The following is a 16219-nucleotide window of genomic DNA, read 5'->3' on the forward strand; positions in this document are numbered from 1 at the left end:
TCATTTTATACCAAGCTGCCTTCCAGAGTGCTCAGTGTATAGTGGTAGATAGGATTATTCCTTCCCAAGGGCAGAGTTTAGCATTTAACTTTTTCAAACTTCATGAGATTCCTGTCAAGCCATTTGTCCAACCTGATGAGGACCCTTGTTATGGCAGCACAACCATCTTATCATCAGCCACTCCTTCCAATTTAGTATCATCTGCAGCCATGCTGAGAGTCACTCTCTCCCATCATGCAAGTCATTAACAAAGATGTTAACTAGTCTTGGCCCTAGTATCAGCTCTTGGGATATACTGGTAGTTGCTGACCTCCAGCTGGACTTTGGGCTGCTTATCAAAATGCTTTGAGCCTGGCATGTAAGGGGAATACTTTTCAGCTTGTGAGTTTGACTTACATGTCTAGAGATGGTAACTGCCACTTACTACAGAATAAAAAAAAAAAAACAGTGCTTTAAATGTTGAAACTTTTGGATTAATACTAAAACTTCATCCGGACAGTCCTCTACTAAGCCCCACTTGCATCTCAGGGGATGACTTGTTTTAATCTTCTAAGTGATTACACAGATTCCCCCCTGCCTTTTGCCCTTTTACCTGTACTTCCCTACTGCTGAATCTTGCCTAGGCAAAACCAGCTTATCAGCACAGGAAATGTTTTCTGTTAGTGAGATGGTAATAGAATATCATATTGCTATTTTAGTGTCTGCAGTTGAGTATTCACATGTTAGTGTATGGTCTGAAACCTTTGAAGTTTGTTCAAAATGAAACTGGAAAAGTATTTTAAGTTAAACTTCAGCAAAAGTACAAACTTAGTCTAGTTTATTATTTCACTTAATAGCTCTGCTTTTCTGAAGACGTACCCTGAAGCTTAACTTAATCAAAATTACAGAAAAAAAAAAAAATAGCCAGTTTTGAGGCATGCATTTTTTGGTACATAAAAACCAAGTTGGCATCCAGAGTTTTTGCCTCAGTTGTGAAGAGGCAGTGTGTTGCATGAATTTTGGATCCTTATTGGAATTTTGAATCTTGGAAAACAACTGCTTTGTAGCACTTTTTCTGGACTTGTTACTTGGCTTTCCTTTCCAATCCTTGTTAAATGTTCTTTTAATAGTTTGTGCAATACTTATATTTTTAAAATTCAGAATTCCTCTGTGGCTTTTACTTTACAAAGATGGGCCATTGAGATTCACATGAAATCAGAGGAATTTATTGTTACCTACAGTTCAGAAATAGGATGATGTTTTTTTCTGTGCTGAATTTACCAAAAGCTTGTGTATTGTGAAGTAGGAATGTTCTTTATGGGTAAGGATTATGACCAAGTCAGAAGTGGGAAATGAAATAATTCTACCCAGAATACTGTAAATGCCTCCTTTTCATTTCCAGCTTTCTGGAGTGTGACTGAGCTAGATTAGGTTGATTGTTTTCTTTTTGCAGTTGATGTAACTTAAGACTGTGCCAGTTTATATCTCTTAATGGCACATTTTGCTAGCTCAGAGGGCTCCTATTCTGATAAAGGCTTGCACATGTTCAGGTCTTACTTAGCAGCAGGTGTTTTTCATATTCAAAACGTCCTTGATTTGTCTGCAGGGTGTCTTCAGCCTTTTCCCTGGCAACTTTCTCTGCCTCAGTTTGGCTTGGAAGCTGTACCTGGGTGTCCAGCACTACTCTCAAAAGCAGGAGGTGCCAGCGTCAAGAGCACTTAACTGTATTTTGAACAACTTGCAGCCTTCTAGGCAAATTCTCTGCTATTAGAGCTTCCTAATACTTACTTTCTTTGAAATAGCTTTGGTTTGATTACGGATTCCATTTACATACTGCATAATTAATTGGAGAATTTCCAGATAGTTCAGGGTCTAATTAAGCTCCTGATACAGGTCTGCATGGTTTTCATGATCATCATCATGTTTCCAAGGTAATCATTCTTCTACTTTGCTGACAGGCAACTTGAAATGTCACTTGGGAGAGCAGAACAGTTTATAAAGCAGTGTTGCCTACTGGAATAAGCAGAAAAACAGATATTGGCATGCATGTCCAGATGAATGGAGCAGGCAGAAATTGCTTGGTAACTTCCCATGGAGAACAAGGGACTGCTTTCCATGTTGTTATTTTGGGATGAAATAAGTTTGGTTTGTTCTTGGATTGGTGATCGCTTAGTCACCACCGAAGAAAATTCATGTTGCTTAGGTCAGAAGAACTCTTTTATTTTTTAAGTCGCATTTTTTCCCCAAAAGAGTGGTCTTTTGATTCAAAAGTATCTTAAAGCCAGTAAGCACCAGTCAATCTGCTGTGCTGTCTTCCAGTGTGTCTAAGAAAACCTCTTTAGATGAGTGGTATATGATTGTGAATACGTTCATTTAAAATTTCATAGCAGCGTTCACTGGCTCAGTTGTGAAACACAGGGAACAACTAGGAAATGAAACCTTAATGCCAGTGTGGAAACACCACGCTATAAATAACTCTTAGAAGAACTTGTTCAAGTAGTTTGGTTTTCAGATTCTTTTGTGTTCAGCTATACAAGACCATACACTTAAACTTTATAAACTGCTTGTTTATATTGCTTTACAGGCACTTCACTGGCTAAAATACTTTGCTTCAGAATTTGCAATAGCTGATGGTATTGCTTTGTCTCACTAGTATTGCTGGTACTGCTGATATCTCTGGAATGATTCCTAAAAAGTTAGCAACGTCGAAAACAAAACTGATGTTGCTCAGGTGCTTGAGTGAAAAATGTACAGGCTGTTTCAAAAAGATGGACTAAATTTCAAAGCAGTTGTGGGGTCACCATCCTACGAGTGGCTGAGGCCGGGACTGTTTGTGTGAGGCATTTGGCTGTGATGGTTTGGAGCTCTGTGTCCCGTCCTTTCACGTGATAAGAGTTTCATTCATGGGGAGTTTGTGGTTGCGGAGATGTAGTGATTTCAAATTGGATCGATGGTTTTGAAACACCCCGTGTTTCTTCTACATGAGTGCAAGCAGCTAAGTGTTGTTCACTTTGATGAAAGATATATATTTGTAAATATACATTGTCATTCATGTCAAGGCTGAACTCTAGTCCACTTTACCAAATATTTCTGAAGAATGCAGGTGTCATCAGCTGGTCAGAAGTACAGATATGCTAAATTCCCTTAGTATAGTGTGGTGCTTTTTTAGTATTTTTAGTATGTTAACTACAATTTAGAAGTAGACTGAGTTTCTTCAATCACATTATTAAGCTGCTTAGGTACTGAAGATTTCTTCAGTCAACCAAATGTCATTTATGTTTTATTTAGAGCTCATTTAGTGTGGAATACTTGTTCAGTGTTTATGTATTTTCTTAGGTAGAGCAAGGAGAATGCAACTGTCTCCTTTGGAAGCAGTTTTGATTCTAGATGTCAGACTCCTATCTTCTGTGTCTTACGTTTTTATTTTTATTTAAAACATGCAAAATTAGGAAAAGAGGATGATGTTATATTACCTTTCCTAAAGAATGGAGAGAAGGAAAACCTGCACCTGAGTTTCAGAGGCTCTTCAGCTCAAAATAGTACTCAAGATATTTTCCATCTTAGACTGTCCTATACTTATATGGACAGTCTTTATGTGGTGATATCCCTTTATGTAGGGAAACTGACTGTTTGACTAGACCTGGATAACCTAATCTGACTGTTTACAACAGAAGGCTGGATTAAATGATATTTAGAGGCCTTCATGTAGACATTCAGGTCTCCATATAAACATCCAGTGCAGGTGTTTCTATGACTCTATGAAAGTCTCTGGCCACCTTGGTGGTTGCTTCCTGAGTACTTTTTGAGTTGCAGGAGAGACACAAAGTCTAAACAGTAGTTCTAAGAACATAAATAAACCCACCATAAATAAAATATAGACTTATGGAAATGTAGGGGTAGTACCTGATGTTTTGTTTGCGTAGTCTTTATCTTCTGATGCCAGTGTAATCAGATTGTTGCTCCCAAACTGAGATTGATTTGACTACTCAGATATCCATTTCTTCTAGTGACTTTTTCACATGTACTATATTGCTATCAGTTCACCATTTGGAAAGTATTTTGGGTCTGCTCACTGTAATAATACCTTTTGTTCCAAATAAAAAGGTGATAAATCTCATTGATGTAAGACTTCTCTTTAAGGTGTAAAATTGCCAGCTTTATGCTAGAAAAGTGTTCTCCTTAATGACAAGTATGCAGATAACGCTTCATGGCCCGTGTCACAACAGTAGCAAAGTTGCAGTGTGAGTTCTGTCTTCTGGCAGTGTTGTTTTGACTCTCGTTTTTGAAACTTGACTGGTGACAAGATCAAAAAGGGTATTTTATGTGTCAGATTCTACTTTCAAAATATGCTCAGCTTATGACAGTTGTCTCTACTGTCAGTCACTCATTCTGGAGATCAGGCCTCTGATCTCTCAAATACCAGTTTCTTTGAACTGGTCATACTAATAGTTGCTAGAGGTGAAGAGAAGCAAAAGCTTCCCTTTGTTAAAGGCTACTGGCAGAGCTACCACACAAAGTAAGATGAGATACAAAGGACTGATACAACCTGCTCCCTTGTGGCTGTGAGTCTTTCAGTTCTCTAGTGTTAGAAGATAAGAAACATCTAAAAGCTTTCTTGCTTTTGAGACCTTTCTGGTATCTGTGTTGATTTTTTTTTTCTTTGCTACTTTTGCAGCTGGTTGCATAAGTGCTGTTTTTTCCTCTTAATGGGAGCAGAAGAAGATTTTAGCTCATTTTATAAAATCTGTTTAGGGCTCAAGATCTTCTTGTAGCTGAAAGTAACCAGTAAGTCCAAACAAGAGACCCAAAATGAGGGGAAGTGTCTTTGATATTTGCAGTGCTTTGGGCCTTTTTTTCCTTGGTTGGCCAGCTCTAAACAACTTGAGTAAGAACTTATTTTGGTTTTGCTGTACTTCAGCTTAGAAATCTAAACCACTTACAAATCTTACCAGGTTAAGAGGGTGCCCAGGTAACTTGTGCAAATATCTTACAGAATCCTATTAGCTAATTTAAAGTAATGAGGCTAGGCTGAACCATTGCCTAATACTTGATTTATTGCTTGTGCAATAATGGCTAAAATGTCGGTTAGGTCATTGTCCATTGTTTCTCCGCAAAACAGTGAACTTTTTTTGTAAAGAACAAGAAGTTAAATTTCACTTACATACCAGATGCATTTTTAAGTGTGTTTCCAGATGTCCCTATGCTCAGAAAGTGGGAAAGTGAACCTAAAATCTTTAGAAACCAGTTCTTTATTTTTTTTGTTTTGTTTTGTGTGGGTTTTTTTGTTTGTTTGTTTGGGTTTTTTGTGTGGGTTTTTTTGTTTGTTTGGTTGGTTTTTTGTTTTTGTTTTGGGTTTTTGGTTGGTTGGTTTCTTTCTTTTTTTTTTTTTTCTACAAGCCAAAAATAGAGAATTCAGAAATAAGGTGAGGAATTGAAAACAATTTTATGAACTATTTTGAGGATGTATATTAAATTAAGGGGATACTTAAAATCTTATGTTCTTCTGAATATTACTCTGTAAATTCATGTGGAATATTTTGAAGTGTATGAGTTTGGTAACAATTCCTGTCAACTTCAGACTAGATTCAATCATGGCCATTAATCCTGTAGTCTTAACAACAAAATAGTAAATATGTGTTATTTCTAAACTGCCTTTTCTAAACTTGTTCTTTAGCTGGTCCTTACCAAATATTTTTGAGCTCCGTTTGTATCATCTCTTCAAAGTTAAGAGTACTGATACTTAAATTTCATCACTAACACTTCTGCTTTTTTCTCCTTACTTTACAGATGCTAGCAGGCGAAAAGCAAGCAAACACCAAAACAATTCAGACACGTTTACATTTAGATTTCTACTCTGTTATGTTACTTGTGTTACTTCAAAGTGTGGGTGATTTATTTTTGGCAATAAATTTTCTTTTTGAATAATGACAGTTTTTGAATGTCAGCAGTTTTGTATAGTACATTTGCTTGTATTTAAGAATAAAAGTTTGGTTTCCTTAGCAAATAATTACTTGGTGTTTCAGTTTCCACCAGATTTATATAGTTTCGGGTAAAGGCCAGGAACATCCTTTTCTTAAATTTCTGTTGAAACATCTGGCAGCTTTTTAAACCCACTATGTGATACAGAATTCTCCCCTTTTCCCTACCCCCAGACTTGTCTTAAGTGCAGATTTTTAGTTTTCTCTCCAGATCCAGCAGCTTTATTTGCAGAGGATCAAATTCAACAGACTTGCCAAAAGCAAACAAACCAAAACAAACAAGAAAACAAACCAATCAATCAATCCACAGAACCAGTTCTATCATTCAGTTGTTGAATCAATAACTTTATGGTGGGAGAGGAGATTCTTCTATCAAGAGAAATAGATCTAAAGACGGTCAAAATATCTGAACCACAAGTTTGTCTATTTTATTACAGGATGAAGGGCTTGCTTTTCTGATTATCTGATTTCTATCTAGTCATCATCTGCTTACAAACATGACATTTCTCAGTGATTATGGGAGTCCTGAGCATGCAAATATCCAGAAGTGTGTGGACAAGAGAAACTGCCTGATAACAACCTCTTGTGGTTTCCAAAAGATGTGATTTTACCAAAGATTTGAAAGAAACTAAGTGAAAGATGTGTGTCCTCTGATAAATGATTAACTAGTTAGATGATGAGAAAAAAAAACCCTCAATTTTTGTAGTAAACGGAATTTACCAGGAAAACCCTGCGGGAGTTTGTACTGGGCCTCAAGCTGCCTCATATCTGAAGGGCAATGAATGAAGTGTGGTGAAGTTTGCTTGTGTTGATAAACTCCTTAAGGGCCAACTGAAAAGGGCTGCAAAAGGACCTGGCAAGGCATAGAGGGAGACAAATAGTTTAAACTTGGTAGAGAGTTGTAGGTCCTGGGCTCACAAGTTCTTGCAAACACGAGATCTTGATGTTTTTGCAGAAAACTACTGTGATAATGCTTTCTTGATTTCCTACAGAGAACTGAGTGTCAAACTGGATTTCAGATCTTATTAGGAAAAAAAGAGCAGAAATTAAATTATGTAAAAATTAATGTGTGCCCCACATCATGAACAGGGAGTACAAGTTTACCTGCTACATGGGAAGAAAGTTATAATGCAAGTGGAAGAATAATAGGGAAGGATGGTAAGAATGGCCAGACAGGTGGAATTGCTTCTGTGTGAATAATGAATGGTTCTTTAACCTGGAGAAGAAAATGAAGTAGTATGTGATCTAGGTCTGTGTAGTCATTGGAAAAGTATATGGAAAAGGGAGCAGAATGAAAATAAACTACTCCACAAACTGAAAAATCATCAAATAATAGGTTCAAGTTAAACATGATGCTTATTTAAGGTGTGAAATGCCATGACACAGCATGCAGGATGCTAAAAGCTTATGGTTTCAAAAATCTGAACAGACTAGTGAGCAATATCTTGTTGAGAACTAGCAAATATAAAGGCATCATCTCTGACTCAAGAGGTCCCTGGGTCAACTTGTGTAAGCACCTGCTCTCAGCTAATGAGTCATAAGGCAGATGGATTCAGATTCTGCTCTGATAGTTTGACAGTCTTTACCTTGATAGCCTAGAGAATAATGCAAAATGCTTCATGACAAGCTAGAGATCACTTTCTGGCTATCTTATTGATCATTCTTTGGAAATTTGATTGCCTTTTGAACAGATCAGGGATATGACGGCTTTTAGGATACTGATAGACAGGCTTAATTGTCGTACTTGCCATGGTGCTTGTCTGACCTGGTGGTCACCTGCCTTCCTGCCCTCAGTAATTTTTTTGCTACATCCTCCAGTTGAGGATGAAGTTGCCAGATTTTTCACATTTCCAGCTGAAAAGGATAGGCTTGCTGAGTCTTTGTATGCTGCTTGGTCAGACTTTTGTTCCAGTTGTACAGCAGGAAAACTAAAGTTTTTGATTGTGGTTTTTTTTTCAGCATGTAGTTGAGGGTAACTGTAATGACTGGCTGTTTTTAGTATTTTGACTGTTGAAGGATTATTTTTAGTATTTTGAATTGATGTAGATGCTTAATTGTCTGCTTATTTAATTGAGAGCTAGATGTACACTTACTGAACTAGAAAGCTTTGCTGCACAAAAATGTGACAAGATGGTGTTTGCTTGAAGAACCACTTGCCAAGAATATAAAACATACTCTGATTTTTTTTTTTTTTTTTAATTTTCATGTTGACTTTCATAAATAGCTTCTGGTAGATGTTTTGCAACATACATCAATAAATAAGATTTGGGCAGTTGTGTCTCTTAAAGAATGAGGGATTCTCAGCTTCCCTTTTTATGTTTTGTCCTTGAATATTTTACCATTGTTAGTCTGAGGACAGCACTTGGCATGTCTGTCTTGGAAGTCTAGAAGTTGCATGTTGAAGGTTGATTAGATTGCTGTAGGACACACTTTACAAATTAAAAAAGAGTTTAAGGATTTTTTAATCACCCTGCAGCTAATTTAATTATTCCTCAATACTAGTCTTCACCAGTTTGTTTTTCTGTATGCTCAGTGTCTCTCCTAATTAATTTGACAGTAGAATGTTGCTTATGGAGTTATGTCTTCAATAACCTGGTTTTGTGCACACAATTGTAATGATGGCTTGGCGTTCTCATATTTCTTTCTACTCCAAACCTGTTTGGAAATACAGGTTACGAAAGCAGCTGCAGCTATTCTATATTCTAAGCAGCTAGCTCAAATGTTAGCTTTGTGGTGTTCCTGTGTAAGCACTTAGGACAGACAAAATGATTTAGTAGCTTTTGTTAGAGGCAGTCAGTTGTCTGTCTTAAAGATATTGCTGTCAGACATCAAAAAACGTTATATGCGTTGAAGTTACCAGTATTTGGGAAGTGTGTTTCAATTTCATCTTCGAAACTCTTGTACCTATTTTAAGTACACGCACATTAAACCAACATACTATATGCTGTGAAGTGATAGGGATGCCTGTAGTACCTTATGGTGTGCTGCATTTACTCAAGCTGGCAGTAAACATTTTTGGCAGTTTCCAAGTTAAGACATTCCTCCAAATAAAGTGTCATGCTGCGTTCATAGAATCATAGAATACCGCATTGGAAGGGACCACAAGGATCATCTCGTCCAACCTTTCTTGGCAAAAGCGTGGTCAGTTCCTGATGGCTTGTTTTACCTTGGTCTGGATGTGAATTATGTTCTAAGAGCTGTCCAGCCCCCTGATCAGACCAGTAGGATTTACAAGCTCCATACAAGCTGTAGCTAGTTTACCTGTAGGTGAGTGAGATTATGGGCAGAGCAGACTTGTGCTATGTATGTATCAGCTCGTATGAACACACCCTTATATCTGTCCATGATGTTTCTGAAAGTCTTACTGAGTATCTCACTTGGTCACACTCTTGCTAAGACCCTCTAAAATAGACACGACTGTCACAATTAGTATTTAATGTGGAAGGTCTCTGTTTTTAATAAGTGTGATGTGAGTATAATATATAGTGAGTATAATTTGTAGAGGTCCAAGGGTTTTAAGGAGGCTTTGAGATCGACACCATTTCATTTGCAGGACGATCAAAGAACACTGTTTAAACTGTTAGTGCCATCGGTCTTGCGCAGCTACAGTTAGACAAGCATGAAAAGACGAGTTGCTTCAAGCCATGTTCTGTGGGAATGACTTGTATGTTAAGGAAATACCAAGGGTAACATGTGCTTTGTTTCAGCTGTTTTTGTGCCTAAACTGAGTGCTTATCTTGTGTTTTCTAGCAGCACAGTGGAATGAAGTTTTCCATGAAAGGAACTCATAACCAAGGCAACGGCTACAGCCCTGTCAGCAGTGGAGGCATGAGGCAACCAGTTGGTAACCGAGGACACCACCAGTACAATCGGAATATATGGAGAAGAAAAAAACACAGAGACAGTTTGCCTATTAGTCTGAGCAGATAATGGCGGGTGCCAAAATGACCTTCCCTGTTCAGACAAACTGAGCGAGTGCCACTCGACTTGAGGGATGGAGACCAGCGTCCAGCACATCGTTTTATTGGTGTTGCCAAATATCTGCAGCTGACTTCTTTGCATGTTTTTTGTGTGGTGGTTCAGTCCATCTTCAAGAAGTAGTTGTGCTTATCTGTGAAGCCTTATTAAAACGTGGAAGTTTGTTTTCTGCCTTCCCACAATGGTTCATACAGTGCCGAAGCAGCTCTGACAATGGAACTGTGAGGACATTCTAAAAATGCTGTGGCTTTTTTGCTGTGGCTGCATCTGTTCCTTTGTGGGTTCTGTTTTCTTTTGGTTTAGAAGTGAAGGAAACTTCGGCCCCTTGGGATTTTTTTCTTTGCAGCAAATTAAGTTGGGAATTCATAAATTTGCTGCTCTCCTGTTTTTGTTTCAAAGTTCAGAATTTTTTGCTCTGTAAATATTGGAAGTATAATTTGTGCAATAACTCAGAATTTTTAATTTAACTTCATATTGTCACATAAGTTATATTTAATGGGAAGAGGTTTTTTAATTTACAGATCCTTTCCCAGGTTGCATTATCTAAGTTGGGTTCATAGTTTTGGCAGGTTGTCTGAGCAGTGTTACAAACATGACATTTGGTAATATTTGAGGCTTCTTGATTCACAATGAAAGTGTGATTTGGCTTATGGTTTTAAGAAGGTATTAAGCTCCAAAGCATTTTGACCCTGTGTTTTTTAGCTCATTGTCTGGCCTCTATCAGTTATCTTGCTCTGACCAACGAGTTTTAATTTTATTCCTTTAACTAGACGACAAATCCAGAATTTGTAGTACCAGAAGTAAAACGTTTGAAAGGAGGGGGGAAAGGGTGTTTCAAGTCCTGATGTGAAATTACAAAGCTGTGAGCTACACGCGTTGATGCATTTTAGTAATGTAACCTGTTAATGTTTGGGTTCAAACAACATTATTAAATAGAGGTACCCGGCTTAAGGAATGTGGAGAAAGGAAATATGTTGATTCCATTAAGGAATCTGTATAGCAGTATGCATTAGTTCTGTTAAGAGCAAATATATAAAAAGTACTTCAGCTGCTCTGAGCATTACAAGAAGTATCTTTTGATGTATTGCAGGAGAGCACAGCCCAGTGTTGTACACAGTATGAGTGGCTGGCACTTAATTTACAGATGCATACAGGTATACTATGCAAGTGTGTATTGCCATGACAAACACTGTCTTTAACTTTTTGAAAAATGTACATCCTGCCTAACCCTGAGTTTTTAAAGCGCCACAGTTGTCCTGGGAGTAGGTCATATCTCACGCCCTCTGACTGCCCGTTTCTTTTTAATGAGAGTTCTTAAGCTATACAGAAAACTACGGATCAGTCATGCTAACCCACTAGCAGAGAAAGTTGAAGAATCCTGTTAACTGGACATCTATACTGTGTACAGATATAGAAGGTTTTAAAACTGATATCTGAATATTAAATTGAGGTGTCGAGCATGAAGCTTTTTAATATGCTGTATGCATTTGAAGCAGAAGTAGTTCATGTTATTACCGAATCTGTCAAACACAAACAGGTCCTTGAGGGGAGAGAGGGCAACATTCCAAAGTAGAGTAGCGCATATCTGTTTGCAAAAAAGTTTGTCTTAATGCTCCAGACTCATCACAATTAAAAAAAAGTTTTAAAAATTGTGAGCTGATTCATAAATAATATCTAAGGGCTGTTACATGAGCCTGTACTGCTTAGTCTTCACACACTAGCAATATTGAGCATAACTACATTAAAGAGCCTTCAAAGGCTTTAGTTGGTGTCTTATACTAGAGTCCATTTTAAAGCAAAACTCATTCAAAAAGTGGTATCATGTAACACTTCAGTCATGGTGAACCAAATAAATTGGCCTGGCTATCACTGTGGTTATGTGCTACAGGTTTAAAAAAATCATGTTTAAATTTTTTGTGTGGACAACTATGTGGAAGCTAAAATTGACATATTTTTATGTAAAGTTTTCTATTCTTTGATTTTTAATAAACTTTGGAGACCAGTCACTCTTCTGTATCTTTTAATGGGACACTGAATTTGTGAAATAATACTTGACCTTATCCCATTGTTAGACATATACTTTAGGATCTGCTTTATATTGTTGATGCCAGACGCCTTCAGAACGAGCTCAGAAGGTGGGTGGATGCCCTCTGCAAACATTTGTGATGTGTTTATAAAGGGAGTAATGAACACTGCAGTTGGTGTCGTAGTTGTGGGTTTGATCTCTTGATAATACGAGACAGCGAAGGAGTTGGAGGTAGTTCCCAACAATATTCTTAAAAGAGGAGACTGACTTAACTGATCCCTTGGGATACCTTAACTTTCCATATAATATTTTAGTCCCTCCCTGTAGTTTCTAACTTCCTCTCAAAATCTTTGTCCAGTTTTTAGCCTCCTGAAAGCCTAGACTTATCTTGTCTTTTTTTCTTGATTTGCATTAACCCTCTGAGAGGACTCTGTCATGTCAATAATTTACTTGAATTCAAAATTTCAGAATTGAGTCTTTGGAAGGAATTTGTGTGATTCTGTGAACTTTAACAGAGAGAACTGAAGTATTTGTAGTAGTAATGCAGAGTTAGGGATTCAGAACCAGAGAAGTCTGTGGTACTTGGTCAGACTTTATTCTTCTCTAGTGGATACTCATGAAGAAGTAATGGGAAAGGAAAATAATAAGCAGTCGGTAACAGGTGGGATAATGTTTTTTTGTCAAGGTCAGTTAGCTGGTGGGACACAGCTAACAGAGGGATATAAAATTTCTGCAGACATTTTATATTTAGTGCAGCAGTGCTGGTCTTGGAACGTAAGTTTTCCTGGGCTTTACCTTTTCCTGTCCAGATGGTGACTTCGCTTTATTCTTCCCACAGATTCTGCCAAACTGTCTATGCTTGTTAGTAGTTTAACAGACAGGGAGTCTCATTTTGTTCCTTTGAACCCTTGTTCTCTGATAATAATATCAGATGTCCACCAGATCTGTTTCCCAGCCCTACCGACTATTTTGTACACTGTTCACAGGCAAAATTAGCCGCGGACTTTAGATGTGGAAGGAAGAGACTGCAAATGGAATGGATGAACGGGACCCACAGTGTATGTTACGGAGAGAACTCAGTTGCTATCTGTTGCCGTTTCCAGGAGATGTAAATGCTGGTGTCGCATTGGACTTTTCCTGTAACTTCATCCCCCCCATGCACTGGGGCAGGGTGAGAAGACAGAGGTGTGACTGCTGGTACAGTGTTGCTGGTTCAGCAGCATTTCTTTCCACAGAACAGCTGTGGGACAGGATCTTGAACAGGTATAGTAACAGCCAGAGAGTGGTGTTGAAATACAGTGTACCTTCAAGTAATGTGAGCTCTTTATCAATGGTGAGCAAAAATAAAAGCTAAAATTGTGAATGCTAACAGGCAACAGATGTCTGGGTGTATATGTGTAGGGGGCTAATTTGCCAACTTTTGAGCTCTCAAGCACAACAAGCCTGCTACTTGCTGGCTGCTGCTGATACAGTCTGGTTGTAAATTAAGTTAAAATCAAAGTTTGTGTCCTGAATTCTCTCATTAAGAGACATGAGGCAGAGGCACGTGTTAGGTCACTGATCATGTTTTGTACTTCTGCATGTAGACTATTTTGATTTGGGCTTGGAGTGTTCTGGAACACACATGTGGTGCCAAAAAGGATTTTGGAAGTGGCCTTAGACAAAAGTAAAGATCCTGCCTGGAGAAAAGATCCTGGAGATAAGGAACATGGAAGAAGCACCAGGGGATGCCAGGGATGTTGGCTGATACTGCCTTGGACTGGTAGCTGTGCAGCATGAAGGGACGTGGTTTTCTGCCTGACCTTGCCACACCAGCAGCAAGCCAACCTGCCAGGAAGGTTGCTCACACCCTTACAAATGTAGGGCTTTGAGAGAGTGAACGGATGAGTGTGTGGAATAATCAACCCGAATTAAAGTTCTAGTCTTCTTAGTTTGTAAATAAACCCCGGTATTCAGACCCGGTGCAGGTTGTTGTTTAATTTATTTGTAACTAAAAGAAGTATCAGAATGACAGTACTGACCATTTACTGAACCTCAGGTTCACAGTCAGAAGACTGTTGTAGCTGAGCTTTCCCCACGTTTTCTTCATATGGCTTTAGGCTTTCTTTTCAACCTGGATATTAAACTGTTGTATTAAGTTTGGTGGGTTTTTTTTACTTCCTTCCAAGACTGCATAAGTTCCAGTCCTGGAGGTGCCTTGCCTGTTTTGGATGACAGAAATCCTCCATTGGTTCTCAGCAAAAGATCACTTAAAGAAACCTATGGACAGCTGGTGTCTGCAAGAGATCTACTGAGCAAAATGTTTTTAACTTTTTAACCGGTATATTTACTAGGAGATAGAATCACAGAATCATCTAGGTTGGAAAAGACCTTTATGATCATCAAGTCCAGCTGTTAACCTAGCACTGCCAAGTCTACAACATCTACGTGTCTTTTAAACAGCTCCAGGGATGGTGACTCCACCACTTCCCTGGGCAGCCTGTTCCAATGTTTGACAACTGCTTCAGTGAAGAATTTATTCCTAATATCCAATCAAAACCTCCTGTGATGCAACCTGAGGCCATTTCTTCTTGTCCTATCACTTGCTACTTGGGAGAAGTGACCAACACCCTCCATGCTACAACTTCCTTTCAGGTAGTTGTAGACAGTGACAAGGTCTCCCCTCAGCCTCCTTTTCTCCAGGCTAAACAGCCCCAGTTCCCTCAGCTGCTCCTCATCAGACTTGTGCTCCAGACCCCTCAACAGCTTTATTGCCCTTCTCTGAGTTCTCTCCAGCACCTCAGTGTCTTCCCTGTGGTGAGGGGCCCAAAACTGAACACAGCATTCGAGGTGCAACCTCACCAGTGCTGAGTACACGGGGACAATCACTTCCCTAGTCCTGCTGGCCATGCTATTCCTGATACAATCCAGGATGCTGTTGGCCGTTTTGGCCACCTGGGCACACTGCTGGCTTGTGTTCAGCCAGCTGTCGATCAAGACCCCCAGATCCTTTTCTGCCAGGCAGCTTTGCAGCCGCTCTTCTCTAAGCCTCTAGTGCTTGCCTGGGGTTGTGACCCAAGTGCAGGACCCAGCACTTGGCCTTGTTGAACCTTGTACAATTCAATCAGCTGTGTATTTCCGTTAAATAACAGTCACAGGCTACGGTTGTGTTTCAGTGAAAGAATGATAGGGATGCCGCTTATGGAACATCTTTGTACCTGAAATGTGCAAAATTGCTGCCTACAGGTCTGGTCGCATTTCTTCTCAGTTTTATGCTACTGCAAAAGTTTTGGGACAGGCTGTTGTCTCTGGGAGAGCAGCCTTTCCATTTTAAATCAATTAGGCAATCTCCAACCATTTGCTTTTTTAATAAGCCTTTTAATTTTTTTAGAAATTATTATTTTTTATTTTTTATTTAGTGATTGTTGCATGAACATAAGAGAAAGAAAAGTGAAGAAAAGAAAGAAAAGTATTACTGATACCCATCTTTGTGCTTGAGATCAAGAAAAATTTCTGTGGCATTGCTACTGGCCTTTGTGCCACTGCCTCTCATGCGGGATTGTGGGTGCAAAGGGCATCACCAGCTATGTTGCCTCTGCCCACCCATGTGTCATGTTTTCCTGCTGTGAGTTCTTAGCTGTGCAGTGAGCTGTTTCCTGCTTCAGTAACTTAGAGGACTTGAACAGTACATTGGTTTACTGTCTTAGTAAAAAATGGGTTTCAAATAAATGTTTCAGTGTCTCATTTTTAAACCTAAACCACACATAATTTGGGAGCTTCTGTTATGTGATTTTCTGGGATGAAAGAAGTTTTTAAACTGGAAGTCCATAACCTCTATGCTAATTACCACTTTCTATCAGTAAAAACTTTGGCACTGATCTTCTTAGGGAAGTTCTGTTGAGAAAATCTGTGCAAGAAGATTCCTTGTTTTTTGTTCCTCCTTTTCAGAGAGAAAAAGACGAATCTTCTGATGGGCTACATCCTCTCCTTCAGGATTACTGTTGGGTGCATCTGGCTAATTTGAGGATCCAACAGGGGTATGTGAAATCTCACCCTTGTGAAGAGTTGCCTGTCCAGGCGGTAACAGACAACCTGAGTAACCTCTTACTGTATAGTCATGGGTGAGATCATGAAACCATCTCTGTTTTCTCAGGGAAATTTCTTAGGAGATGGAGGAACAGAAGATAGGGTTAATCTTTTAGTCATTCATATACATGTGTGCAGTCTTCTGTGGATGAGCAGAGCAGAGTTGCGGTTCTCGGCTACATGAGCAAGGTTT

At 38.9% G+C, this 16219-nt stretch overlaps 1 protein-coding gene across 4 annotated transcripts in view; it reads left to right on the forward strand.

Moving 5' to 3' along the window:
* TENT4A (terminal nucleotidyltransferase 4A) overlaps nt 1-11941 on the forward strand; it is a 60210-nt gene extending 48269 nt beyond the window's left edge. For 2 of the 4 annotated variants that reach the window (XM_065832150.2, XM_065832152.2), the window contains one exon: nt 9708-11941. In XM_065832150.2, coding sequence (XP_065688222.1) covers nt 9708-9887 — 180 coding nt within the window. In that variant the 3' untranslated portion in view covers nt 9888-11941. The remainder of the gene's footprint in view (nt 1-9707) is intronic. The other 2 variants (XM_065832151.2, XM_071804442.1) reach the window with 1 other exon arrangement.
* Nucleotides 11942-16219: the final 4278 nt, after the last annotated feature.

This window comes from Patagioenas fasciata, chromosome 2 (assembly GCF_037038585.1).
Source record: "Patagioenas fasciata isolate bPatFas1 chromosome 2, bPatFas1.hap1, whole genome shotgun sequence".
NCBI classification, from domain to species: Eukaryota; Metazoa; Chordata; class Aves; order Columbiformes; family Columbidae; genus Patagioenas; species Patagioenas fasciata.